Below are 26,977 nucleotides of genomic sequence, written 5' to 3'. Positions count from 1 at the left end.
TGTAGCTGGAGCCAGAGGAGTCACTGGAGGTCAGAACAGCTCAGAGCTCTTCCTGGAAGAGGCTGTTGCAGGCCAGGGATGCAGTTGGCTGTATGGATTAGTCAGCTCCAGCACAGACATATTCCTGACAGGAACTGACTTGCCACTTCACACTGGCTGTGGGTACAAACCTCTGTTAACACAAGACTTTGTAAGGACAAAGTTCAAGGACATCCAGAAAAACTCTGCCCTCCTCCAACCACAGGCCAAAATTCTTGTAATCCTGAGTGATGACTTCATCTTGATGAGTGTATTAACCTAAAAGCTGGCTGGATTGATTTTATGCAGGCAGTACTGAAATTTCTCAAAAATTAGCTGCTCAAATTAGCACTGTTTTGTCCCTTCTATATAGAGAAAAAAGCCAAGACTGTCTGTGAAATCCAATATGATGAGAAAGATATAACTGTGACTGTGGATGTTGGCACAGACGTTGAACTCTTTGGTATCTTTGTACTCATGGCAGAGGTGAAGCATTCAATATCCCTTCTCCATCACCTGGGACTTCCCTTCTTTCTTAAGGTAATGCACCACAGAATTTCGCTGTGCTTTGATGAAAGCTTGAGTTACGTTTGCCTTAATCCAGAGCACTTCCAGTGGCCTCAGTGAATTTACTGCAGGTTTATATCCAAGTGCAGCTGAGAGCTGACTTGGCTCACTTCATCTGAATCCTTGTTTAATTTCAGTACAGAGCTTGTGGTCTGTTTCCAAGGAATCTGGTCAGGTACCTGAAATCCCGAGTTTCAGGGTTGATCATTTCAGGAAGACACATTTACTGTGACTTTGCAGCTGATAGGGCTCACAAAAGCAGGAAGAACTTTTGGTAGAAAACAGTTGTCCTTCATGCATAGAGAAATACCTTTTTTCCTCTAAATATTTGAATGAAAGGAAAGAAATTTGTCAATAATGCAAATAAGTAGCTATGAAAACACACACACAAAAAGGAAAAGCTCTCTTGAGGCTCTTGGTTTACATGTAGGAAGCATCCAGAGAGTCTGGAAGATAAACTTCAGTCAAGATGATGATTCTAAGTGAGTCAGGAGGTTGTGCTTGGGTGAGGTGAAATGATGTGTAGAATTTATGGCATGTGATTTTTTTATTTTCCGCCTCCACAGATGACAATTCAAGAACTCATGACTGAAAATGAAACTGAAGGTGCTCTGAGGCTGACCTATGAACCAAACAAAAACTTCTCCTTTTCCATCAGTAGAAAAAAAGACCAGCAAGGGTAAAAGGGTCATTCTGAGCACTATAAAAAATGTCATTAGGCCACTATGATTCCATGGAAAACAGTTACTGTTTTAGTCACCAGATCACTGGTGAAATGGATAACAAAACTTGGATAAAGTGAGTAGTCACACCAAACACTCTCTAAACCTCAGGGAGTTTCTGAAGGGCTGCAGACAGATTCCTTCCCTCACAGCCTGGGACCTGTCTCTCTGCCTGCCCACAAAGAATCCAAGCAGCAGACACTGGAAGAGTCCATCAAAGTCTAGGCCTGAACCAGACAAGTACTTATAAAAATAGAACTTAACTTGACATAAGTTTTTAAATATTAAATTTTTTGGCACAGTTGAAGCTTATAAAATTATGACAACTTGGTTTTCTCAGTTGGTGTCAGTGTGGCTGTATCTGCACAAGCTGTAAGCTTTTAAGGGTGTTTAGAGGTGTGATATTTTCAGCCCTGGGGTATTTCAGATATTTCTTAAGCTTCTGGCAAAAGACCTTTGCACTGAAAAGTCTTGTAAGTTCTGTCAAAATCTCTAATCATTGTAAATTCTAAGTTTGTAAACCGTGACAATGCTTGCAAAGTCAGATTCCAAAATACCTTTCTCATTTCTAAAATACCTTTCTCATTTTTAAAAAGCTGATGCATTTGCCATGGCAAAGTGATTTCTGGTCCAGTGGGCTACATTCTGTCCCTGGGATGCATACACAGATTTTTTTATTGAGCTCAGAGGTGGCCATTTGTGTGAATGCATCAAAAATGGGGAGCTGAGTAAGTGGTCAGTGGCAGGTATTTGAACTCTAAAAGCTGTGGCAGACGTGGAGCTAACTCAGCTGAACTTGTGCTGCCAGCAAGAGTGGACTTCTTGAAATATTGTTGAACAAGAGTACATTTCTTCCCTTTAGTGAAGAGTTGAATATAAAAGCCCTCCAGACTCATCCCTTCTTTCTGCAGTACTTCCCCTGTGCAGCAGAACTGTCTTCTAAGGTAACTATCTGCAGGTAATCCATTGCATACATCACTGCAAAGTAGCCTTGTCTAATACGTTAGGAGTCAAGCTGCTTCATTTCTAGTCCTAGTATCTCTAACATTTTTGTTATTGTTGAGAATGTTCCTGGTCTTAAAGATGTTAACAATCCCATTATTTTATTTTCCTTTTTTTTTTTTTTTTAATTTAATGGGAACTTGAAAAGGTAAATTATGATATGAGTGAAGCAAAAGGCAAACTCTACCTCAGGATGGAGAAAAGGGATTTCAATGTTTCAGCACAGCTAACTTTGACTGGAAGCAGCTACACTAATGCCTTTGAAGTGGCCCAGACCATGGCCCAGGTTGGTACCATGCCCTGATGGCAAAGGCAGCTCCTGTTCTCTGAGGTGTTTTGCCCTTGATTTCTCCAGTAGCATGAGCAAACATTTGACTGGGGATGAGTTTGAGCTTATATTTGTTTGCTCCTATAGATGGAGCACTCATATAGCATTTATAGAGAGTAAGAAAAATAATGTGTTGCAAACTGAACCAGTTTTTACAATGCAGGTACCACACATTTCTTTCTCTAAATAAGAAAAGATGTCACAAATACCTATTGTTGTTTGTGCTATCTGCTGGGTTTATTCTGTAATAGTGGGACTCTTGATGTTGTAAGGATTATTCTGTGATGTGAAAGAAAATCAAACAGTATAATGATCAAAGGCTGTTGTAAAGGGAATACTCAGTTGTTTATGTATGCTCCTGTATTGGCAAAGATGACTTTCTGTAGAAGTGAATACTTGCTTGTATGAGAGCAGTGGGCTGAGTACCATTGTACTAGACCTTAAAAACACATTCCTACAGACCCCACAGGACTTTGGGGTACCTAAATTACACTTAGGTTTTACCTTCTCAGAGAACTTGGGGTTTAATGTTTGCCCTCTTTTATTTTTAGTTAAAAGTTCTTCCAAGGCAACTTGTGTTTATGACAATTTACCAAAAAGACAACAGAACTCATCAGCTGAGGCACATTGCCCTGTGGGATGGCAAAGAGATAAAACTAACAGGCACTTACACTGGACTCTTCCCAAAGCTGCCTGGGGGCCATGGCATTCAGGGTAGGTTTCTCAAGTCTTTTACAGGCGTTCAAAGCAGACTATAAAATAAAATTAACTACATAAATCTGATTTCTAAATGCGTATTCCAAATGCATGTCCAAAGGCTTTCCATCCTGGTTTCAATTTAGGGCTTCTAAGGTCCTATTTGCTTTAAATTCATTATAGGTCTGTTAGAAACATCCACATCAGAACACTCTCTCTGCTTTGTGGGGGTGCAGAAGGCAGCACTGCTCACCTTGAGGTATTAAACCCTTATGTTGAGGCTTTATGATCTGAATATAGGGACGACAACTGCACTTACCTGTCTGAGTGTTGTAAGCTGTTCCTCTTCCAGTGTCAGGCCATCCCAGTTTCACACTTCCCTGGCTGCTGTTGCTGAGCTTGCTCTGGGTGTAGCTGTCAATCTTTTGGTCATTGCAGGTAACTACTGTTCTGCTGGTAAATAGAGAGATGGTTCCTGTTTTCACTTCCATTTCCTCATGTTGGGCAGATATCAGCACACTGAAGTCCTTGTGGCTGCTGGTAGGGGGCTGTGTGTGAGCAGAGATCGAGTTCCCTGGGAACCAAGGGATGTCCTGCTGCCTGTGGGGAAATGTCCTGGGAATGGTCATGATTCCTGGTGGGAAATCTTGTTTGTTTTCCTTGTAGTGGAACTTCTCCATCCTCTGTCCATCGCTTTTCCACGGCATGCCTGGGTCAACTTATCTGTGAAACATTCAGCACGCAGCCACCGGGATGATCTGACTGTCCTTTGGGACCACAGGGACAAGGTACAGAGCAAATAAATGTCAGGAGAAGGACAGGAATACCAAGAGGGTTGTTTGGTTTTGTTGGGTTTTTTTTTTTTTAATTAAAAAAGGCACTAAGCAAGCCAGGGAATCTGACTATAGGGCAAACTATCCCCTGTCTTGGATGTATAAATGGTTCTGACTGAAAGATAAGCAGCTGATATCCTTGTAGGAAGTGTTTTCAGACCATGGTATTTTTCTGTTTGCAGTAAGCCCAGAGCTTGCTGCTTAACCAAAGGTAATGAAATGCATAAGCTTTGAAGCACTGAGTAAAGGCCTCTGAGAGTAGGTGGGAACAACAGCACAAATGTCATGCTTAAAGCAGCTTATGGAGAAAGACATAACATCTAGGACAAGTGAGTGAGTGTGAGCATTAGTTGAGATTGAAAAGGATGAAGAACTCATTGCATGAGTATAGTTCTGTATTTACCCACACAGGTGCAGATTCCCACCTTGCTCAGCATTTTCAGCTTTACTGATTCTGTCAAAGCTCTTTTGTATTTCATTCTTTCACTCTCCTCCTTATTAGCAAGACTGACAAATGTGCAACAGTTGGAACCAGTCTCTGTTTTCATAAAGCAAGTCAGCACTATTTTTTAAAAATATAAAGAGTGAAAAAGACACAACTAGGAGAACATAGGGTAGGTTGATTTCCAGATGTGGTTTAGTGGGGATGCTTTCCTGACTCGCTGCTAACTGTGCTTTACACGTACATCTGAAATGCAGTACCTTAGGCTGAGTATTACATTATTTTCTGAATAATGAAAGATAGAAGACAATGTATAAAATATAATACCAAACATAAACATAAATTTGTGCCTAAAAAGAGCATGGAATTTTTTTTATGTCTTTAAAAAGTGTTAAAATTCCAAAATTTACTTTAGCGTTTGTACAGAATGTATTTTTTACTACTGCTTAAATCACCACAACTATTTAAATGCCACCACTACCTAAATTGCCACAAAAATACTTTTCTCTCAACAATGTAACTGAATTTATTTCCTGTTGAAGCAAATTCTTGTGCTTTTTCTTTTTGTCTCCTTTTTTTTCTTTGTGCTTTTTGTCTTTTTCAAGCTTTTTCTTGTGCTTTCACTTTGCAAGCCGTGTCTGACTCTGTGGCAGTGCAGCCTGCAGTGCCTAAAGATGAGATCAAAATTAGCCTCAACAAACTTAAACATTGTTCATGATTTTAGTAAAATACAGAGAGTAGTTCTGCTTTGAGCTGTGCTATGAAGGGAATTCAAGCAGCAAAAATTGTCCTAATTTGAACATTAAGTTACCTCACTACTTCAGAAAGGACTTTATTGTGTAATTCACCTGAGGACAAGGTACAGGGAAATCTTACTGGGTGCATGTTTGAGGTCAGTGTGTGAGAGGTGTTTTATTTCATGAGTTCCTTTTCCATCTGTTGATATGGATCAGATATCAGTGTCATCCTCTCTGAAGTTTGGAAGACACCGGACAAGCTACAGAGTCTCTGTTGCCCACCCATTTAATTACACTCTGAAGCAACTGGAGCTGCATTCCCTGTCAGAAAGAAGGGGCAGAAAGTACAACCAGCAGGTGAGCTCATGAGACTGGGCTGCAGAACACACAGCTGGGATGCTGCAGTTCTGGGAGTGTAAATCATCCCGCAGAATTGCAGAACCAGAAATCATCCTGAAAAATGCAGTGAGCACTGAGTGCTGTTATCCCCCTGTGTCCTAACCACCAGAACTGTTTCCCAGCCAACAGCCTGCACTGACCCAGTTTGGATGGGAGGAACCCAGAAGGGCCCAGGAACCAGCCAAGCAATGAAAATGAGGCCAGTTTGGTCCATAAAGCAATGAACAAACTCCTAGTCTGCACACACAAGAAAAAACAAACAAACAAAAAAACCCATAATAAAATCAAACCAGAAACCCTTTGATACCCCCATGAAGAAAATGTTTGGATTGTATAGGAAATTGCAACATAAATGTGAAAATGTGCAAGGCTAGAAAGGCTTTAAACTATAGTTGTGAAGTGCTCTTGCAAAGCACATATAAGGACAAAGAGGAGGAGGAACTCCACAAATCATCCTTCAAAATCAAATACTAGAGTATACTTTCTGTCTGACAGTGCAGTGTGTGGGTCAGGGCACTGCAGCTGCTGAGGCTGAAGCCTTTCAGCAATGAGCTGTGCCAGCTGTGCAGTGTTTGTTCATCTGAAGCCCTTTGGTGCTCAGGGGGGTTTGCATAACACTCAGTATGGTTCCAGAATTGTATTCAGAGGAATAAATTCTCTGGTAGGGTCACTGTTGTAGTTGTGGCATTAATTGCTTTGCATGACAGGCCCCAGGCTGTCCAGGGAGGGGAACAAAAGCCTTCCATGGCCTTAGTTGTAGAAGTTCAGCTTCCCTTTGTTTGTCTCAGGCCCGGAGCTTCCAGACCCCAGAGTCTGAACATAGATCTGTGGCAGCTTTCACTGGGGTCTGCTCTCCTCCACTGCACTGGGATCATTCTGCTGGTTCTAGTCTTGCCACTGGACAAATCCTTCTCTGCTTTCAGCTGCAGGTCTCAGGGAATGCTGGGCAGCCTGCTCACCTCCAGCTGGGCCTGGAGGATAGATCCAGGATGGACATCACTGCCTGGGGTGGCTGTGTGACCCTCTCTGCAGGCCAGGTATGAGCCTTATGTCCCTTGGAAGGGATGAGTGTAGCCAAATTCCTGTGCTTGATCCTCACAGAATGATTTTTTTTTTTCTGTACTCATTATCATATGAAAGCCTTGAAGTCAACCTTTTTTTCTATCTCAGAGGAAGGAAAATAAACCCTGTGAAAAATTCTGTTTCATACTACCAGACACAGTTGTACTTAGGCTGCAGCTTTCCCTCAGGACAGAGCTGTCAGCCCCTTAGGTTTCTTGGGAGAGACTGAAGCAGTGTTTCATGGGTCTAGACCATCCAGGGGTTCTCACAGGCTGTTTCTGCCCAGGAAACCTACTGCCCGAGGATATACTGAACACTTCTTTAAAAAGTCACTTATATGTTCAATTCTTTCCACTTTTCCAGCTTCAGAGAATATTAAGCATGGAACACCTGCATGCATGTGGAGCTCTAGAGCAAAGACCAACATTGTTTAATGAACACCTAGATCTGAACTGGGATGACAAAAAATTCAAACACAATTTCACATATGAGGTGAGTTGTATCTGTCGACTCACCATTTTATGGAAGCTGTTCTCAGTAGATGAGAAATTATTTTGGATTTAGATGTAATATTGAGTGGATTTTAAGAAAGCTTCTATAGAGCACCATTTTTTGTGAAATATCACTATTTCACTTCACCTTTTACATTTTCTCTACACAAGAAGAAAGTTAAATGGAGCATAGTTAAGAAAGAAAGTGTTCTTACAAACTAGAGGCCTCACCTGTGCCCTAAATTTGCAAAACTTGTAGGATGGGCACCAGTAACCAGGCTGATCAGCCAAAACATTATCAAGTGGAAATGTTTAGGAAATGTTACATTAAAATCCTGAAGCTACTAGAGTAACAAAAACCAGCCTGGTGATGGGATGAGTGAGTGTCTAAGATCCTGCTGTCATCTTTTGTTTTCTTGGTTTATTGCAGAGAAATCAGCTCCTGTATCCTGATAAGTTTCAGTTAGAAGCTGTTCTGGAAAATATTTTCCTGACCCCATGTACCAAACAGAAGATTCTGGGTAAACTAGAAACAAACTACAGCTCTTGCCTGGATTACTATACAAGCTTTGAGTTCTGTGACCTTCCAAATGTAAGTCTGACATAAACACATTGGACCTACTTCAGTTTAAATGTAATTACTTGTTTGGAAACTTAGTTGGCTGTTTTTTATGGTTGCTTTGCTAGTTGTGATGGATTTTTGAACTGTGGTGTAACCTTATTTTTCTATTTCACACAAAAACTGAAGGCCCACCCATGGTCTTCCTTAGGTGCATGCTGGTAGACACTCACAAACACAGACCTTGGAACCTGCAATAAATGTCTCACTCCAGTTCCCAGAGGCTGAAACACATCTTGGTTTTCTTATTTACTGTCAGGGCAGACCACACTCTGTCAGCAACAGGAAAACTTTTTCCCTGACCAAGGTGTGAAGGAACCTGTTTATAATGCAAAGGATGTATATGCCTGTCACTCCAAAAGCAGGTGCCTCTCTGTTTTTGGATCATTCTCTTCAAAGGCATCATGGTTTAAGCCCAGCAGGAAATCAAGCACCACAGCCACTCCCTCAGCCCCCTCTGTCTTCCCTCTCCCTGTGGAATGGGGAGGACAATCAAAAGTTAAACTTGTACATTGAGATAAGAACAGTTTAATAACTGAAAACAAAGTAAAATACAATAATAATAGTTAATACTGCTACTAATAATAATGAAAAGGAAAAAAGTAAACGAAATGATGCACAATACAATTGCTCATCACCCACTGCCCAGTGCCAGACCTCCCTTCCCAAACCCAGATTTTCCCCTTCTGGGTAAATCCCCCCTAGTTTATGAACTGGACATGACATTCTGTGGTGTGGAATATCCCTTTGGCCAGGTTGGGGCACCTGTCCCAGGTGGGGTTTGTGCACCTCCTCACTGGCAGAGCAAGAGAGACTCACAGAGAAGTCCTTGACTTAGGATAAACAACTGAGCAAAACCAAAACATCAGTGTGTAACCAACCCCATTCCAAACCCCAAACTGCACCAGCTGTTGAGAAGAAATTAACTCTATCCCAGTCAAAACCAGGACAATATTCACCTCACCTCCCATGTAGCTCCAACTTTATCAAAACATCTGGCTAGAGCAGCCGAGAACTGTGGGATTAAAAAACACTGGGGATTTTAATAAAATATAGTTCTCTGCAGCTGTTCCTCAGATCTTAAGGTGCAATCACTGAACATGCTTTGTGAGAGCACAGAAACTGAAGATGTAGTGGAGACAGTGCTGTGAGGAGCAGAAAGATGTGCTAGGGTCTGAAACTACAGGTTTTGTTTGTGATGTAATTTCATGGGGATGTTGCCACTGTGCAACTTCTTTTTTGTGCATACCTAGGAAATTGTTTTATCTGGAAAGCACCTGCTCAACAAAGATGACATCATTTTGCAGTCAGAGGGCAGATTCCACCTTGCTAATCACAGGAGAGATGAGGGGTTGATTGGAATATCCATAAAGAATCAAAGCACTGCTGACGGGAAGAACTATTCTCTGGAAGTTGAAGTGAGTTTCTGTTTTGTTTTACTGGCACCGAGGTTTGGTTTTCAAAGGCCTGCTGCCATCTATCTCCCAAACGGATCAGGTGCAGACAGTGGCTGCAGAACAGCAGGAAACACAAAACACTCCTGGTTTCTTTAGTGCCGTGTCTGAAGGAGCAGCCAGGCAGCGTCCTGTGGTGTGACTGAACAAAGGAAGGCGCTAGCATTAGTTCTGTGGCGCTGGCACAAATAAAGCAAGCGTGTTTCTAGTGGAGTGTATCAATTTTAAGAAGCTGTGTGCTGTTTTAACTCCCCTTCGGTGTGACTGCGTTGTCGTGTGAGGTATGGGGTTTTCACCTCGTCAGAAGAAAGAGGGAAACAAAATACAATGCTTGCACCAGGCATAATTTGCCAGAAAAAAGAACTGGAAAAAAAAAAAAAAAAAAAAAAAAAAAAAAAAAAGAACTAAACAAGGCACAGAACAGCTCATATGATGCACATTCTGAGATAAATCTCTTCCTTTTTCTCTCCCCTCACCCCTATTTTGCATTTACTTTTAATTTCCTGAGAAATTAATATGGTGGAGAGGCAGATGGAGACAACATAGTGAGGCACAAAAAACCGGGGTCAGCACCATCCAAACTCTTCATTAGCAGGAATGTGAGTAGTCAGGCACTAACTGAGACAGCAGATCACCCCTTAACAAAATTATGATGATGATTTAATCAGTAACAAATACTAAATTCCATTCCTCTTTCTTTAGAAAGGAGGGAGATGAAATGAGTATCAGCTGCCCTGCAGAAGCTTGCTCCATTCTGTGCTTTGGAATAAATGGCACAAATGAGCAGCCTCACAGAGAACTGTCTGGGACGTTGTTTCTTTCACTGCCTCCATTAAAATTTTGTCCACAAGCCTCGTACTATCCAACCATTCAGCTCCTGGCCAGTCACTCTGATGCTTGTGCCTGTCTTAGTGTAACTCCTGCATAGTGCACAAGCTTTGGGAAACATTTCCCTCACCACTTACCCTTTTGTGGAAAGCACTGATATTTGAGCAGCATCTCTGAACGGTCATTAATTCTGTATGGTGGCTTTGAACAAATGTTTTTCCTTTATGGCTGCAGTTAAGAGCCTTTGAAGATATTTGGCTTGGCCTGACAGGAACTGCTGCTTCCTCATCTGTCCAGAGCCAAATCCTGGTGGAGGGGATTATTGATCAGAAAGAGAAAGTAAAAGTAGCTGCTTCCAAAGGAAAGGAGTGTGTTCAGTACTACATGGGCTATCTGCAAGGTACGTACCTCACTGACCATGCTCTCAGCCACAGCACTTAGTTTTAGGTCATCCTGCCAAGAGCAGGGAGCTGGACTTGCTGGTCCTTTCCAACTGGAGCTGTTCTGTGACTCCAGAGCAGCTGTTCTGTTCTGTTCAGTGTTTATGAAGAGACAGGAAGAAAAAGGCCTTGTCTCTAGCACTGAGCTGGCTCAGTTCATTCAAGCGATGGTCTTTCAGATAAAGTAAAGCTGAAGCTTAAAATTCGTTACAAAGGTCAGTCTGGGAGACGTTTCTGTATGATTACAACAGATGGTAACAAAAGATTCCTCTTGACTTAAACATCCTAAAGTTTTCTGCCTTGTTTAAGATAACCATTGCATTCCAAATTCAGTGAAGGACATGAGAGGCACCTCCAGAGACTGACCACAGGACATGCTGGAACAGCTGTGTGAACTGGGATGTGTGCCATCACTGGCTGCAGGGGTTGTCTCACAGCAGTCAGCTCTGACTGACAACAGAGGGGAAAAGGCTCTTGGTTCAAGTTATGCCTAAACTGTAGATGAGTAACGTGAGGTGAAAGAGGTGGGGCTCATCCACATTTCAGCTACGTTAGAGTTGGGCACAAACCAAATAGATTTGGTGCTATCCCAGTTATCTCAAACTCCTGTTACTGACAATCCAGTCCTTTCACTTATGGATTTGCCATTCCACACTTCTGCAGCAGAGTTTCTCTCAGGTTCATATCCTCACCTGTAACTGCTATGATGTTTTTGAATTAGGACACTCAGTTTACGAATCATTGAAGTCAGAAGTTTGTAGAAATGACTCAGCTCAGCTCTCATCCCAGATTCTACCTGCACTTCACCAACCATTTGTTTATGCTCATCACTGCTTCCATAGAAACGACTTGTGTGGTGGCTGGAAGTGACAGGCTTTCATTTAAGGGCTGAGCAGTTTTGAAACATCTGCAACAAGGCACAGTGAGGACTAAAGTAGGAAAAAAGGCCTGTAAATCAGAGAATTAGGTTTACATTAATCCAGCGCTTCCTTTGCAGTAGCAAATCTGTATTTGTAATTCATTGACAAATCCATTGATTCGTAATTCATTGAGAGATCAAACCCTGACAATGATCTGATTGTCTCCTGTTTATCTCTTCTGGGTTTTTTTTCTCTCCACACCTAACACAGTCAGACTCTGACTGATCACCTAAGTAATTAAAAGCTGGCCTTGAAACAATGTCTGTCAGTGTTGTTCCTGTAAATGAAGCGCTCTCTTTTCATTCCTTAAGGGGATTTGGAAGAAGGAATGGAAGTCAGCGCTTGTTCTGATGGGCAACAGATGGCTGCCATTGACACCTACCTCAGCATCAATGGCAAAAGGCACGAAAACGTGGGACAAGTGACTCTAGCAGCCGCTAATGGGAGCTTGAGTTTTCTGGCACAGGGATGTGGGGATCCTTTTCTGAAGGCTGAGGTGAGACCCTTGAGTGGCTGTTACCTGCAGCCGGATTTTCCCAGAATATTATTTGATTTTGTCATTTTGATGGAGCACCTTCCACGTAAGCTTCAAGTGTGAATTCGGGTGAGTAACACCAGGCAAAATGATGGAATGTTTTAATTATTTTCACGTCGATGTGAGAAGTTACCACAGTGAGAATTAAAGAGTTCAGCCATGCCTAGAGATAGAAAATACAGGACCCTCTTCTAAAGTGTGGATCCTCTGAGGAGGGTAAGTAAATAAAATGAGAGCAGCAGCAACTGCTCAGCATGTTGGTTACAAAACGAATTATTAGAATCCTGAACGTGTTTTCACTTTCAGCAGGGATTCACATACTCTCTGCTTGAGGAAGGTTTTTGCTTTTAATCGTTTGACTTTTCCCTTGTCTATCCATGGAATAATGCAGAAGTAGTTTCCCCGAAGGAATGTGAGGCCACTGTGGGTGTTTGCCGGCATTTAAACTATTACAGTCTTTGAATGACTTGGATCCAGCACAAGCGATTTTAAATAATGAATTCAAGATTTTAACTATCTTCTCACAGAACAAGCTTAATGAAATTGGGAGCCTTTTGAAAGCGACACTGACAGAGAAAATAAAGAGGTTTGATGGATACCTGTGGAGATTCAGGAAATCAGTAAGTATCTGTACATGATCTGTGAAAACACCATCAAGTGTTCATGCAGTGTTAATTAAACACCATTATATTGCCTGCAGCTGTTTTGTTTTGCTCAAACATTTCAGTGATTACTCCTGTGCTGACCTGTAACTCAGAGACAAAAACATATTTAACGGTGGAGATCCTGTATCTCTGCACCAAGACTGCCGAGTCAGAACTGAGAATTGCCTTGCAATGAAGTCAAAGCTTTGCTCGAGATCACTGTGTATTTTGAAATTGCTTCTTTTTTGGAACCACTGTAGGTGCAGCATGTTGGTTTCCTGTCTGAAGCAGCTGGCTGGGCATCCATGGCCTTGCAAAGGGCAGCAGGATTCCTGCACAGCGGGGGTACAGCTGTCACCCACGCGTGGAAGCGAAGTGGAATCGGGCACATTCTGAGAAGCAAAATCCCACTTTATCTGGGGAAAATTCAAGATGTTGTCCAGCAAATGCAGAATGAATTGCAAAGTAAGCAAAACGGTGCAAAGCAAGAATAGGGGCAATGTCAGTGCACGGCAAACCAGACTTCACTGTAAACTCTGAAACATACTGAACAGCACAAAGATTTCTATTCTGATCTAGCAAGAAGTGCTGACCTTGGCTCTTAGTGTACAGAGTGGGAGCCTTGACGCAATAAGCTCTAAGAAGGCTCTGTGAGGACCTTTCTAATGAAATCAGTGGTGAGGCTTTTTCTTGGCCTCGGGAGGCTGGGTTCAATCAGATGAGAAGGGAGTCTTTAATTCCTAAGCTGAAGTATTTCTGCTAACAGCTCCCTGGCAAGCCTTTCCTCCCAAAGGGCTGTTCATATCCACCCTTGAGTTTTTAATGCTTTTACTAATTGGATTTCACTTGATCTGGTTTTTTCCAAGCCTATCCAGCAGCCACTAATTCACTGCTCAGCTGGACTGTGGCCCTTACTGAAACCTTTGAGAAATGTGGTCAGCTGGAATTAGCTGCAAGAACCTTCAGTTCCCACAAGGGTAAAAACTCACTTTGGGCCACTTAGCTCTAGGCTCTTCCCACTCCAAGTTGAATTTGGTTGATATGCTGTGCTTGAAATCAGTTGTGACCAAACTGTCCTGCTGCTCAGCAGGAGCAGCCCGTGCACTACAGCTCTGATGGGGACACACTGTAGAGCATCCCTTACATTCCTTTGGGACAGCAGTGTATTTATAAGGGGGTCAGGGTCACAGCTAAACGGCTCTTTTGGTTTGCAGATGTGCCTGACTGCCTCTTCCACTTTTCTGTGCTCCTTCTTCACTTATGCTGGAAGTTGGGTGGAAACAAACAAGCAAACAGCCATTTTGTACCAAACCAGCTAAGGTTTGTCTCATTAATGTGTTTGCTTCAGAGCCATTAGCAACTCTGAAGGATGCCTACTATGATGTAACCTTGAAGCCACTGGATGAAGTCTGGAAGGAGAAGACAGAAGAGCACATGAAGAAAATCCAGGCTTTCTTACCCAAGATTGTAAAAGATGTGTGGCTAATGGAACCAATCCAGATGACATTAAAGGTTGTGAAAGCAGGCTTGGATATGGTTGGTATAACTCAGTTCTCCATTTCTATTGGTTTGAAAGACAGGGCCTACAAATTTAAGTCTCAGCTTTGAACTATGGATACACAGAAAGAGTTAACTGGTTTTGTTTACGGAAATAGTGCTGTTATCTTTCCAAGTAATAAGCTTGTGCACAGCCAATTTACTGTTCTTGCAGTATCTGTTCTGCTTTGAAAGAGCAGTTTTCCAGCTAGAGGAGAGGTTGTGTTACTAGTTCTGGTTGCAATCACAGCAGCAGTAATCTGTCATTCATGTAGCTTTCACTTTTCTTGCATAGAGAAGAGAAATTGTGATTCCAATAAGCAGTGTACAGATAAATCTGGGCTCTTCTAGTTGAAATAAGAAGCATAAAAGTTATATAATGAGGCTAATTTATACTATTAAAGATACCAGTCCTTTCCAAGGTACTGAAGCACATTAATTTAGTGAAGCATTGCCATAAGTCATGTTATTCAGGAAGAATATATTTCTGTCCATTATTTGTTGGTGGTGTGACTAGAGTCTGTCCCCTGCATATTAACCTCTACATGACAAGACACTGTAAGGCAGGAGACAAATGCAAGAGACATTGAAGTGGTATTTATTTCTTGATTTAAAACTCATCTGGAAGTACTGAGCTTCCCTGAAGCCATAGTGAAATTGCTTTTGTAATCTGTGACTCTCCAACAGGTTACACAGCAGGTGCTCAGGTGGGCAGAGGCCACGTTTTCCAGAGCTGTGAGCAAGATCCGGAAGCCCTTGCTGAACCTGTACAGGTTTTCCCCCAGGTAACTGGTGCTTCTGCAGGATTCCTGCTCTGGGATTTGTGCATAGTTACTCTTCCTGTCAGTGTGCAGCTGAGGGTTCTGACAGCCACCCAACCACTCTTTGGCCACATCATGTCCTAATGTTTATGTCTGTTGGCTGCCAGGCCCACTGTGTTTGAAAGGAGCTACTGGACAGCAAACGGGGTATAAGCAACTGGTGACTGGCCTGAGATGGCCTGGGGCAGCGCAGCTCTTGGCCACAGCAGGGTTGTGTTTTGCTGTTCTAACCAGACTACAGTTCTTAGGAATATTTCACTTCAAATTTCTAATAATAAAGCAGCAGCGTTTCATCAGTTCAGCAGATAAGGGGTGTTGTGTTTGTATCCCACAGGAACTGTTCTGTGGCAGGGAAGCTGCCAGTACTGCCTAAAGCAGACCTGTCCCTGCAGCTGGCAAATGTTACCACTTACCTCATTGGAGAAAAACTACTGAGGCCTCTGCAAGACCTCTACAGTCTCAACATACTTGCAGAGTACTACAGATTCAAACGGAGGATGATGGAGAGCCCCTTTGAATGTAAGCCTTTCACAGTGCTGCTTTGTTTTGTACCTGGGTCTATTTCCACTTGGCTCTTTGTTTTACAAATCATATTTGGAATAGGAGTTTACATAGAGATGGTCACTAATTAATAATTTTCCGATCAACTTACATATAGTCTTTCTTGTAAGACAGTGATGGTATGTATGTGTAAGACCAACACTCTGGGCAAAGCTGACATGCAGTAACACTGCTCTACTTAATAGTCATGCAAATTTTGCAACTCTTTGGACTTCCTACTCTTTGAGACTAGAAACAGCAGGTGATCTTTATCTGCCTTATCCATGTGTCCTGTGAATTGATACTGTGGCTCTGTGCCAGTCACACCTCATGGCTCTGGGTCCTGGCACAGAGGTTTGGAGACTGGTGACTTCACCTCTGCTGCCTCTAGGGATGAGCAAGCTCAGCTCTACCAAAAACTTCAGTGACAGTACTGCCTGCAAAAATATTGCTAAATGCTAAAGGAATGCACCAACAGTCCCAAGCGTCCCTTAGAGAGAACTTTCTGGCTTTTCCAGAAAACCCTTTTTAATAGTTTCCTCCCAGTAGAGAGAGCTACAACAGAGGGCTGTAAACGTAGGTCCTCGTGACCCAATAATCTGAGTCATGTGTCAGCAGAGGTTCCTGGACTGCAGCTGTTCGATGCTCTGGTTTGGAAGGGTTGTTTTTGGAGACAATCTTGGAGAATTAATATTCCTGTGTTTTCTGCATAATGCATAATGTGTGTGTGTGTTTATAAATATGACTATCCTGTAGTACAATGACAAAGCAAGATGAGCTTTGAATCCCAGTTCAAGTTTATCAAAGTTTTACGGCGCTCAGATAAATCTATAACAAAAAATAAATCATTAATTGTTTTGTTTCTGAGAAAAGTTTTGTTGCAGAGCAACTACAGTGTAAGTAATTAAAATGTAAGTGTAGTAATGTCAGTGTAATAATAAGCTGAGAAATTATTTTAAGAATATGCCAGCAAGAAGCTCTGTGCGTTGCAGTATGCCCAACATTTAGTGCTTTGTGGAAACTCACTGATGTTTCTTCTGAAATATCATCCTCCAGACCATGCTATGTTAGTGGGGACCAAGCATCTTGTGACTTTTGATGGAAAAATATATGATTTGGCATCAAAGTGCAGTGTACTTCTTGCCAAGGATTTTGTTCACAACACTTTCACTATAATACTAAATGAGGAAACTAGGAACTCAAGATCACTGTATGTGGAGATGAACCAGACTGTGATCACCATCTACCCACGACTAAAGGTAGGAAGATCAAGCCAAACATTTTTTTTTATTTTTGGCAAAAAAATTTCTTCAACTGACAGAGAAGTTTTTAAAATACTAATACTCAAAACATGGATCAGAAGCACTCTCAGGCAATGCTTTCTTAAAAAGAAAATACCCCTCCAAAACAAAACCAGTTTAACTAACTCAAGGGTTGCCTCTTTGCTCTCTGTATGTGACAGAAACTTTTCAACTTTCTTCTGAAATAGTCTAAGAGAATGGCACTGAGAGGGAGGCTTTGTGCTTCCTGCTGTTTCAGAAATTTAACACAACCCTGTTCTTATTCCCTTAATTTTGGGCTAAGTTGGCCTCATCACACCTGCAAATCCACTGTGCTTGCCTGTGACTGAACTTTCCCTGTGACAGATTTGAAACTGTATTTTCATTTTAAAACAGATATCCAAGATGTATAACTTCTCCTTTACGGAAGAGAACTGCCAAGTCCTGGATCAATCCCTTGAAAACAGAACCAGGAATTCAAGGCGAGGAACCAACAAAATAGAAATCTCTGATCAGAAAGGAGTCTCTGTCTCTTGTGACTTTCAGTATGATCTCTGTACTGTCACTCTGGCTGGGTGGCACCACGGTGAGTATCAATCAGACAGCTGTTGTCAGCTGTTAGTCATTTTTGCTATCTCTTTGAATTACTGGTAGTACCAGCATCTGTGCTTTCACTTCTTTTTCCCCTCTTCATTTATAGACACCTGGAAATGGCTCTAGGCATTCCAAGTAATTGCCAAATAGGGCACAGAATGCACCATTCCAGGGAGAAGAGCAAGTTCTGGGTTACTGCTGATTCAGTGCAATAAAGCAGACAGAAATCAGAGGAGAGGTACTGCAGCCAGCCCAGCCCCAAACCCTGGCTGAGAATCTGCTGCAGAGCAGGCTTAGCTTGTGAGACATGCAAGAGAACTATAGGGAGAGGCCCAAAACCTCACAGGGGTTTTGGTATACTTGGAATGCATCCATATACCCCCCAGTATTCTAGAAGTCACCCCCAAAGATCAGCAGAGAATGGATCTGATGCCTTGATGTGCTCAGAAGCCATGACCAGCTGAGACATGGATGGCAGTGCAGGCTGGGCAGCTTCCCCTCTTCCACAGGGAGCTGAGCTCTGCTGGACAGAATCATCAGAGCCCAGAGACAGCTGCTGTACTTTTCCTGCACCTACTCCTGACAACTCCTACTTTACTCCATTTCAATTTCCTCCCAGGTATTTCAGCTGGGCTTTTTGGGACCAACGATAATGAAGCTGGAAACGAATGGATGGTGCCTAATGGTTCCCTCAGTGACAACGTGGAAGAGTTCACACAGAGCTGGCAGGTAAGGAGCTGAGGGGCTCCGGAGCACAGAGGGCACTGTCTGACACCCCGGGGTGGCTTAGATGAACTGGAGCTCGACAGTGAAAACAGCAGCACACTGCCCTGTTTTGCTGTGTCTGACCAGGGAAAAGGTTGCACATATGTGTTAAAAACTGTTCAAGAATTCCCTATAAATAGGCATTGAGTATTTTTGGCCTAGGTGATAAGGTGAAACATAGAGGTGGCTGCTGCTGATTTTAGCAGAAACTGATATTGGAGCCAGGTATCTTTGATGTTTTCCTCCTTAGAGCACCTCTTCCTGGAATGCAGACAGGTGGTACTAGGGCTGGGCCAAACCTGTTCATTCATCACTCAGGCCACAGTTTGAAATTTTCTTTAGAGCTGTTAGTTCTAGCTGGGTATGGTGAGCCTCTTAATTTCTTTGTTCTTCATGCTTTACATCTTTTCAATCAACAAAACTTTAGAAACAAACAACTAGTAAATTTGTTCTCCATCACTGCACCACTAAGTGTTCAGACCTCTTTGGAAGGTTAGTTGCTGCTGTCAGTTACTGACTTGCATAGAAAGACTCCTCTAACTATCATAAATATTGTAACAATTTTATACCAGTAACATTATAGCTCTGCTTAATTCGTGTACTCTGTCACTAGCTGAAAATAGTCTAAATACACAAATGTGCAGCTGTACAGAACCATCTGTGAATGCAACCAACCAAGAAAATTAGCCTTAATATGCTCTCAAGCCACGCTGACAGGATCCTCTAAATCCCTTCCAAAGTCTAATTTTAAAAATATATTACCAAAAAGAAAAGGAACCAGTGTATCTTATTACCACAAAGATTTTGTGACTCTCCCATTTATCCTGTCTCACAGAAGATGTCCAAGTTCTGGGAACAGAAGTCTCATTTTCAGCTTTATGTCAGTACTTTACTGTAAAAGACAGAATTGCTTCAAGTATCTTGTATTTCTTGCTGAAATACAGTTAATGAGCTTGCAGCCCATGTTTATGTTAATAATGGGGCAGGATCACAATGCGACTGACCACAGGCACAATTTTCTTAATTGCTACAAATATTAATTTCTATTATATTCATAAAAATGCAAAACTCCCCAGAGACAAGGAACAAAAGAACCAACTAAAAGCAATCCATAGGAAACTCAGTATCATGCAGAAGCAGGGCAGTCCCGAGTGCCCTTCTCTAGGGGCAGAATGGCTGCACTTGCACAATTGATTGGAAAGGCTCACACTGAACTGTGAACTCTGACTGCTCCCAGGAGCTTTATCACAGCCTTTGTGATGCACCGACCTTGCAAAGGACGTCAGCAGAGCTCCACCACCCCAGGGCCAGGGACTGAGTGTCTGACTCCTGCAGGATGAGGGTAGCACAGAGTAAACTGCCAGCTCATTTTCCTTAGTAACTAAAATACTACAACTTACACTTGCTTAGAGAACTTCTTGATGGTGTGGTTTTACTGTTTGTTTTTTTTTTAAAGCCACCTTTACCTATGAATAATCCAGCAAGGGTATGAACTTTTACCTTCTCCATCAGAAAGATCCAGTAAAAGCACAGCTTTGACCTGTCAGATCTCTATAAAAGAGAACTAGCCAACTCCCTGCTACATCAGCAACTACACACCAAAACCCTTCAGCGAATAACAGAATCAATAGCAAAAGGAAACAAGGTCTAATCTGCAAGGTGCTTCTCAATATTAATGAACAATAAACATTAGAGCAGGGTACTGAGCTGCCCATATTGTCCTTCAAACCAGTTCACACTGGAAATCTGAAGAACTCATCCGACCCTGACGTATGCAAAAAATGCCCCAAATACCCCAGCTTCAGTAATTCTGTTTCCACAGGTGAATAAGTGCAGCCTTGTACCGAAGAAAGAGAAGCCATGTCCAATTACAGCTAAGCAAAACATCTGTAAAGTGTTCTTTGAAGAACCACATTCACTTCTTCGGAACTGCTTCAAAGTTGTAAGTAGAACTTCAGCCAGAATCACTATCTCAATTATGTGTCATACTTCCAGGGAGGGCACGTAACCATTGCAAGGATATAGAAATCTAGTTGCAGAGAACTTTAGAAGTACTCAAAACAGCAAGCCAGACAGAAAAAAGGTGTTTTTATGACCATAAATATAAATGGAGGTTTTTGACATCCACAGAATAGTGGCATGACTGCACTGCTAGGATACTCTGGGATACAGGTCTAGAATGTGGAAACAAGAATAACCTCCTCACTGTTAGAAGGAAATAAAAGTTTATGAATGGTCCTAAGCAGGCAGGGGAAGGGGACAGAACCCAACCCTCTGGGTTCACCTGCAGGTCCCTCTGCTCCCCTACCCCACCCCTTTGTGCCCAGGTGCTGCCTCAGCCATTCTACACCATGTGTACCCAGGACACCTGTGACTCCCCAGCCCTGGGGGCTGCCTGCAGCTTAGCAGCAGCTTTTGTTCATTTGTGCAACCGGAATTTTGTCCCCGTGGAAATCCCTCCACAGTGGTAAGTTTAATTTCTTTTTATCACCCTAAATATTCTGACTGCATTGCTCCAGTACTTACACATCTGTAATTCAAGAATACATAAGAAAAATAGAACTATAATGAATCTGACTGTGGCCAAGAACAAAACTAATCCTATTCCCAGAAATGCCCTGGCCCCTTGGCTACCTCCCCTTCCTGCTGTTCACTCACCTGCACACCAGAGTCCAGCCACTGCCCACTCTGCTGCCTTTCTTACCTTATCCTGATCTGCTGAGGGACAGAAGGATACCTGCAGAACACTGTGTGACAGCCCCAGCAGCTTCTCCTCTTGGATACTATTTCTGGTTCCATCTTTTTTTTTTTTTGTCTGAATAATGCGTTTGGATTCATATTAACAACAAAACATATACAACACAAAATACTCAGAGATTTATTTTTGTACTTTTCAGTCTAATAATGAAATTTTTCTATCTTTTCAACCTAGAATATCCAGATTCTCAATACCTGTGTTTTAATGCAGCTGTCATCCAGATTGCACTGTTAAATGGATTCCTGGACTATAGCTAAGGAAGATGAAAATCCTGAATAGAGCAATAGGACTTGCTTGATTTTTCTTATAATTACAATCCTTTCCCACTTCTGCAGTTGTCTGAATTTGTGTACTATAAACCCATCTGCAGTATGCCTCAAAATATTTATAATTAGCTGATTTCTTACCCATTAAGAAAAGGAGTAGTATTTGTAGATGGGTTTGCCATAAAATAAACACCTAGAAGAACAACATTCACTGTGTCCCTCAGTGCATCACATCACAGTCCCCACACACTGAAACATCAGGTGTCAGGATGTGCCTGAGCTGTTCAGCCCCTCAGCAGTGCATCAGGACATTTCTGGGGAGCATCTTGTAGGCAGTGAGTGGTTTTTGCTCCAGTAATAAACTCTTCATCATATAAATATGAAATACTGAGACAGATACTGTTAAATCTGAGTCAGAGTATTTAACTGAAAATAAAGTTTTAGAATAGCTTGGTAGATGAATTATTGAAGTCAGCTAGTGCTGTTAGTTTACCTTATCCCATTTCTGAGGAAAAGGACTGGAATGAAGGTGGATCACAAGCTCAGTTAACGAGAACATGCTATTAAAGAAGCAAAATACCTTGGGGATGTACACATGAATCAACATATTTAAACCAGGAAATACTTCTTCTCTATTTAGCTTATTTTATGTATCCAATTTTGGACACCATGTTTTCCTTAAACTGTGAACCAGTGGAGCACAATTCTGGGGAAAAAATGGAAGGGTTGAGGAGAGACATGAGTTAAGTCTCTAAATATGTAAACACTCTAAAGAGAAGGAAGTTGAACAGACCAAACTAAGAATTAGGTTTGACACAGTGAAAGAGTCAGTAATGGTTGGGTTATGCACAGTAACTGATAAGCAGTGACAGACATGAGAGCAAAACAGAAAGTGGCTGTCAGCAGAAAACACCTCTGCACTATTTCTTAGAAATCCATCCTTGTCAAGGATCTTCCATTGAATAGTGAACTACCCAGACCTCATAAACTTTAGAAATAATGGTGCCCTTTTCCTCCTTAATGTGAATTTATCAAACATGAGAGAATCTTACATCTTTATTTCAGTTTAGTGAGCAAACATAAAACCATACCTAAAATGCTGGCGTACTTTCCCCACAATTTTTTGATGTCATAAATATATCTGATGCTGTTTTCCCTTCAGAGACTTTCTGTACTTCACTGTAATGAGAGTTTACATTACATGTGACTTGTACTCACTTACCTGGACTTCATCTCTTCTTCATTTCAGCTCCAGCCAGTCCTGAGTGGCAAATGCCAACCCTGAAGATGCAAGAACCCTTTCAGCACCCAAAACAGAACAGTTATTTTAGGTAGACAAGCTAGAGACAAGAACAGGGAGACAGCATTAGAAGTGTGAATGCATTAGTGTTAACTCTGAATATAATGAAGTATATATAGTAGAAAAGGAAAGCTTTCCACCCAGAACACCTGAGGGCAAGAGGAATTATTTCAATACATTGACAAGAAACTATAATCAACCAAAAGAAATTGTACATCAAAGTATCAGTTACTCTAAAAAATTCTCCCATTTGGTGGCAAAACTGCCTCTGCACAAGCCTTGAACCATAGCACAAACACACTGAAAAGCTGAGAAAAGCTCTCTTCCAGCTCAAAGTACTACAAGTGGACTACTCTGTGAAAGCAGCATCATCAGCTTGGAGTCAGCAGAGTTGCTGACTTCTGTTTTCTCCAGAAATGAAACCCCACTGTTCAGCAGTTCTGGAGAAAGTTATCTGTCTTTCCAGGGAAGTGCTCCAACACACAAGAAGGCTAAGACAGAAATAAGATGGTAAATAATGGAAAGCAGTTAATCATTTTCTCATTTTTATACTGGTTGATTTTTCCCTTGTTAATGTACACAGTGTTAATGAGAAACAGCCTTCTTGGTTTCTGTGCCCCAGTTTCACATTTTCCCTGTGTGTCTGTAGAAGCCCCTGGTCAGCAGTCAGATGATGTGTTGGGAAAAGGTGACCAAGATCTACCCTACCCATGAAGTAACCTGAGGGTGTTACTGTCTGTGAATGTCTCATGTGTTAAATTCCTCTCTGTTATTGTAGGTCACTTGATTTAAAAACTGCATTACCTTTCTCCACACAGTGCCTGGAATGCAGCTGTTCCTTGGTAACATTGCAAAATCCATCCAATGTCCTTGCATAATACGCAAACATTGAAATAATGGTGTTCTGTATTATGACGTCATGCTAATAAACATTGGACTGCCTTATTTTTATGCTGGAGTACATTTTTATTGATTATCTGTAACAACAAAGTTGTACTGACCTAGGGAGTTGGAACTGGCTGGGTTTGGCTCACAGACAAAGCAAGCAGCTGCCTCTTATCTCACACAGGGGGCTTGCAGCTGCAGTCACTTTCTGAACACTTACTCTCTGGCTGGATACAAACTAAATACATAATTCCTACACAAGTCAGGAAAAAACCCTGCAATTTTCAGGATTCCCACACATCAGATGCTAGAAATCAAGTCTTTCTCTGTAGTAATTTTATACCTGCACCCTTGCAAAAAGCTAAGACTGTATGTAATATTTCTGGCAGAATATTTATACCAGTTACTGATTAAAAAACCACATAATTTTCTCCCCAGTTACTGAATGTCACTTCACTCCCCAGCTAACCACACCAAGCACCTCTCAAAGTCCTGCGGTGACAGTTTCAGGAACAAAGGAAAACATCAGCAGGTAGAGGAAAAGACTGAGAAGAGCTCAGTCAGCAGTAGAGAAATACAGGAATTTAACTAAATGCTAACTGCAGTCAGGAACACTGAGCTGGATGCCGACACCAGGTCTCCTCCAAAAGCTGCTTATAACTTATCACTCGTAATAAAGACGCCATTTAACTACCAATAAACATTTTTAACTGCAGCCATTTTGCTCAGCCCAGCTGTTTGGTACCTCCCAGCTGTTCCCAGGTTCCTCATGCACAGAGTTCCTGTCTGGATACTCTTCAGAGAGTCGGGAATTCTGACACACCTCAAGCCCTGAAGCTCAGCAGGAGTCAGACCTGCTCCAGCCCTGGAGCCAAGGAAACGCTGCTGAGGCCATGGCTGGACTGTCCCTGTCCCAGGGCACCTGACTGCACACAGGGACACCACCTACACTGAGCAGGGCCACCACAGCCACCAGCAGGGGTGAGGGGGGAAAACGGACACAGAGAAAAACTCCAAACAACCCCACACTGAAATGAAGTGTTCCAGGTCATGTTCACAACTGGAGTTCAGCACTGATTCATAGCTGTCAGGAATAAAGTGTTATCTCCATGTTTCTGCACTGACAGTGCTGCCTTTGCTCCCTGCCAGACTCTGCTGTTAATGCAAAGGCAAAAGCTCTGTCACAACTGTTCAACAAATACCTGCCCACAAACACAGCAGTGGCACAGGCCACTGGGTTCTTCAAATGAACTGTAAACCCTTTAATGAACCAATAAAACCATCCAGCCAAACAGTTTTTAAGTATGCCTTATTTACTGCATGGTAATGTCTCCTCTGGGGAATTTAAAAATGGAGCCAACACATCGCCCTCCTGCCCAGCTGAGGAGAGAGGGCAGCTCCTGTCAGCAAACACATCAGCAGAGTGCCAGGAGGATGTGCCAGGCAGACCTGGAAGGAGGGACAGCAGTGTCCCTGCAGGGCAGTGTGCCAGCTCCACACAAAGCAGCCCTCAGGCCAACTGAGACCTTTGTGATTTCTCATGGACATGAACCTCTGGAAAAGAATCACCCTGGAAGGGTTTGACTGAAGCATTTATCAGATCAATCCATCAGCTTCAGTATCTCAAATCTGGCTTTTTTCACTGCACTAGCCCTGGCTTTATCAGGACCAAACTTTTAGTAGACAACTACTGGCAACGCTGCACATTATTGAACACCTTGACTGAAGTAATCCAAACTGTTTATGCCTCAAATGCCAGTAATGCAGTATATGAACTATGCTGTCATATGGCAAACAGATAATACCCACTGCATATCTCATGGATCTCCCCACCACACAACACAGGAATTGCTGCCTCTGTAACTGCTGCTGTGAGAGCACTCTGAACACCCCTGCCCACACAGAGCACAGACAGGAGGTGAGGTTACAACTCACCTCCAACATGCTCTTTATACAGAGGCCCCATGATCTATAAAGTTCACAGAATTTCTACACAGTACACCAAGTTAACCCCAAGACAGATGTAACAAGAGCTCAGCTCTGACCTCCTCAACACAGGGCTAAAGAACCCCCTTATCCTGTAACTCCTCAATTAAATACTCTGCTGTACAACAGCAACAAAAATCACAAACCCATGTTCTAACTGCAGAATTTGGCTGTAAGATGAGGAAAAGGGAGAATTCCCAGCACTCAGTAGAGCCCCACAATGCTAAACTGTGGAAATCAGAAACAAGGCCCTTCAGCCCAGCCTTAAACAGCCACAAGCTGCATCAGCCTCTCACAAAGTGAAGTACAGCTGAGCTGGGAGTTAAAGCATGCTCCTGCAGTCTTCTGTTTAGAACTACAACACTCACCCTGGCTACAAGTGTCTTTTGCTTTGAACTCCTAGGAAAGCAATTTTTAATATGAACCAGTTACCAGCTGATATGCTGGTCTCATGGATTATTTCTGAAAGGCTACAGCACTCCACAAGTGGGTGTTTTCCAGAATTACAAACAATAAATAAACCCAGACTGCCAAAATTCTTATCTGTGTACGTTTTGGCATTTCATCAGCAGGATCTGAGAGCACAGGACTTCCACTATCCAACTGCCTGTGACGTGGTCTGGTTTGGAATACCAAACTCTAAGACTGGAATTGTCCTCTGAAATCCACTCCTTAGCATTCAAAGACCTCAGATCTTTAAAGGATGCCAGTTAAGTTTCCACATGCTTTGAAAACCTAATCCCACAATTAAAAAATTTAATTACCACCACTTGATTCTCATCTTAAATTGCAGAGCATTCAGTCAGAGATTCTCTTCCCTTCCAATAACATTCCTAATTAACATAACTCTATTGCTGAACAATACAGCCCCCAATGCCAAAGCCATCCCACACAGATAATGCAATAATTCATCAGGACCTAAATTCTCTTCAGACAAGATGGAAAATAAAAAATAGTAATATTTTTATAGGTTTCTTGATGCGATTTCATAGGTTATTTTATCTTTCAGAGAAGGAAAGATAAGAATAGGACATGATTTAGAATTATTTAAACAGTTAAAAATAGCATACACTGGGAGGAAAAAAAAAACAAACTTCAAAAACATAAATGCACTTAGGGACAGAATGCTTTTTTCTGGAGGTAAAAAATATTTATACCTTGCACCTGGAGCACCTTTTCCAAGGAATCCTGCATCACATCTTTTCATTCACTTCACTGGAACAGAGGGGCCATTACCACTTCCGCCGGTTCAGAAACTAGAGAGGTATTTTAAGTACAAGACATTGCTAATGGTTACCAAGAGACACCTGTCTTGGAAGCAGACACGGTGATTACTGAAACAGAAAATACAGGTGAAAACGATTATTTCCAACCACAGCCTAAATGGGCTGAAACACATTTTGCCTTCATGCCAGGTACTGAGCTCACCTGGGAACAGAGTCCTGTGCAGCCCTGGCTGCTGAACGACTGCCTCAACACGTGCTCCACAAACACCAGCTAACACAGACA

The 26,977-nt window shown here is 42.2% G+C and overlaps 1 protein-coding gene across 1 annotated transcript in view; it reads left to right on the top strand.

The window, feature by feature from the left end:
• LOC136368264 (uncharacterized) overlaps positions 1-21,469 on the top strand; it is a 70,571-nt gene extending 49,102 nt beyond the window's left edge. Inside the window, exons 48-68 of the mRNA XM_066330410.1 lie at positions 2,458-2,595; positions 3,189-3,351; positions 4,000-4,121; positions 5,562-5,702; positions 6,668-6,781; positions 7,170-7,298; positions 7,728-7,889; positions 9,170-9,334; positions 10,433-10,598; positions 11,870-12,139; positions 12,571-12,713; positions 12,998-13,202; positions 14,086-14,273; positions 14,961-15,058; positions 15,429-15,613; positions 16,691-16,893; positions 17,311-17,500; positions 18,128-18,237; positions 20,096-20,215; positions 20,601-20,740; positions 21,242-21,469. Of these exons, the coding sequence (XP_066186507.1) occupies positions 2,458-2,595; positions 3,189-3,351; positions 4,000-4,121; positions 5,562-5,702; positions 6,668-6,781; positions 7,170-7,298; positions 7,728-7,889; positions 9,170-9,334; positions 10,433-10,598; positions 11,870-12,139; positions 12,571-12,713; positions 12,998-13,202; positions 14,086-14,273; positions 14,961-15,058; positions 15,429-15,613; positions 16,691-16,893; positions 17,311-17,500; positions 18,128-18,237; positions 20,096-20,215; positions 20,601-20,740; positions 21,242-21,284 (3,195 nt within the window). The 3' untranslated portion in view covers positions 21,285-21,469. The remainder of the gene's footprint in view (positions 1-2,457; positions 2,596-3,188; positions 3,352-3,999; positions 4,122-5,561; positions 5,703-6,667; positions 6,782-7,169; positions 7,299-7,727; positions 7,890-9,169; positions 9,335-10,432; positions 10,599-11,869; positions 12,140-12,570; positions 12,714-12,997; positions 13,203-14,085; positions 14,274-14,960; positions 15,059-15,428; positions 15,614-16,690; positions 16,894-17,310; positions 17,501-18,127; positions 18,238-20,095; positions 20,216-20,600; positions 20,741-21,241) is intronic.
• The last annotated feature ends 5,508 nt before the right edge of the window (positions 21,470-26,977 follow it).

Source organism: Sylvia atricapilla, chromosome 15 (assembly GCF_009819655.1).
Source record: "Sylvia atricapilla isolate bSylAtr1 chromosome 15, bSylAtr1.pri, whole genome shotgun sequence".
In the NCBI taxonomy this organism is placed as follows: Eukaryota; Metazoa; Chordata; class Aves; order Passeriformes; family Sylviidae; genus Sylvia; species Sylvia atricapilla.
The sequence above is the reverse complement of the archived record's forward strand: the minus strand, read 5'-3'. Positions and strand labels throughout refer to the sequence as shown.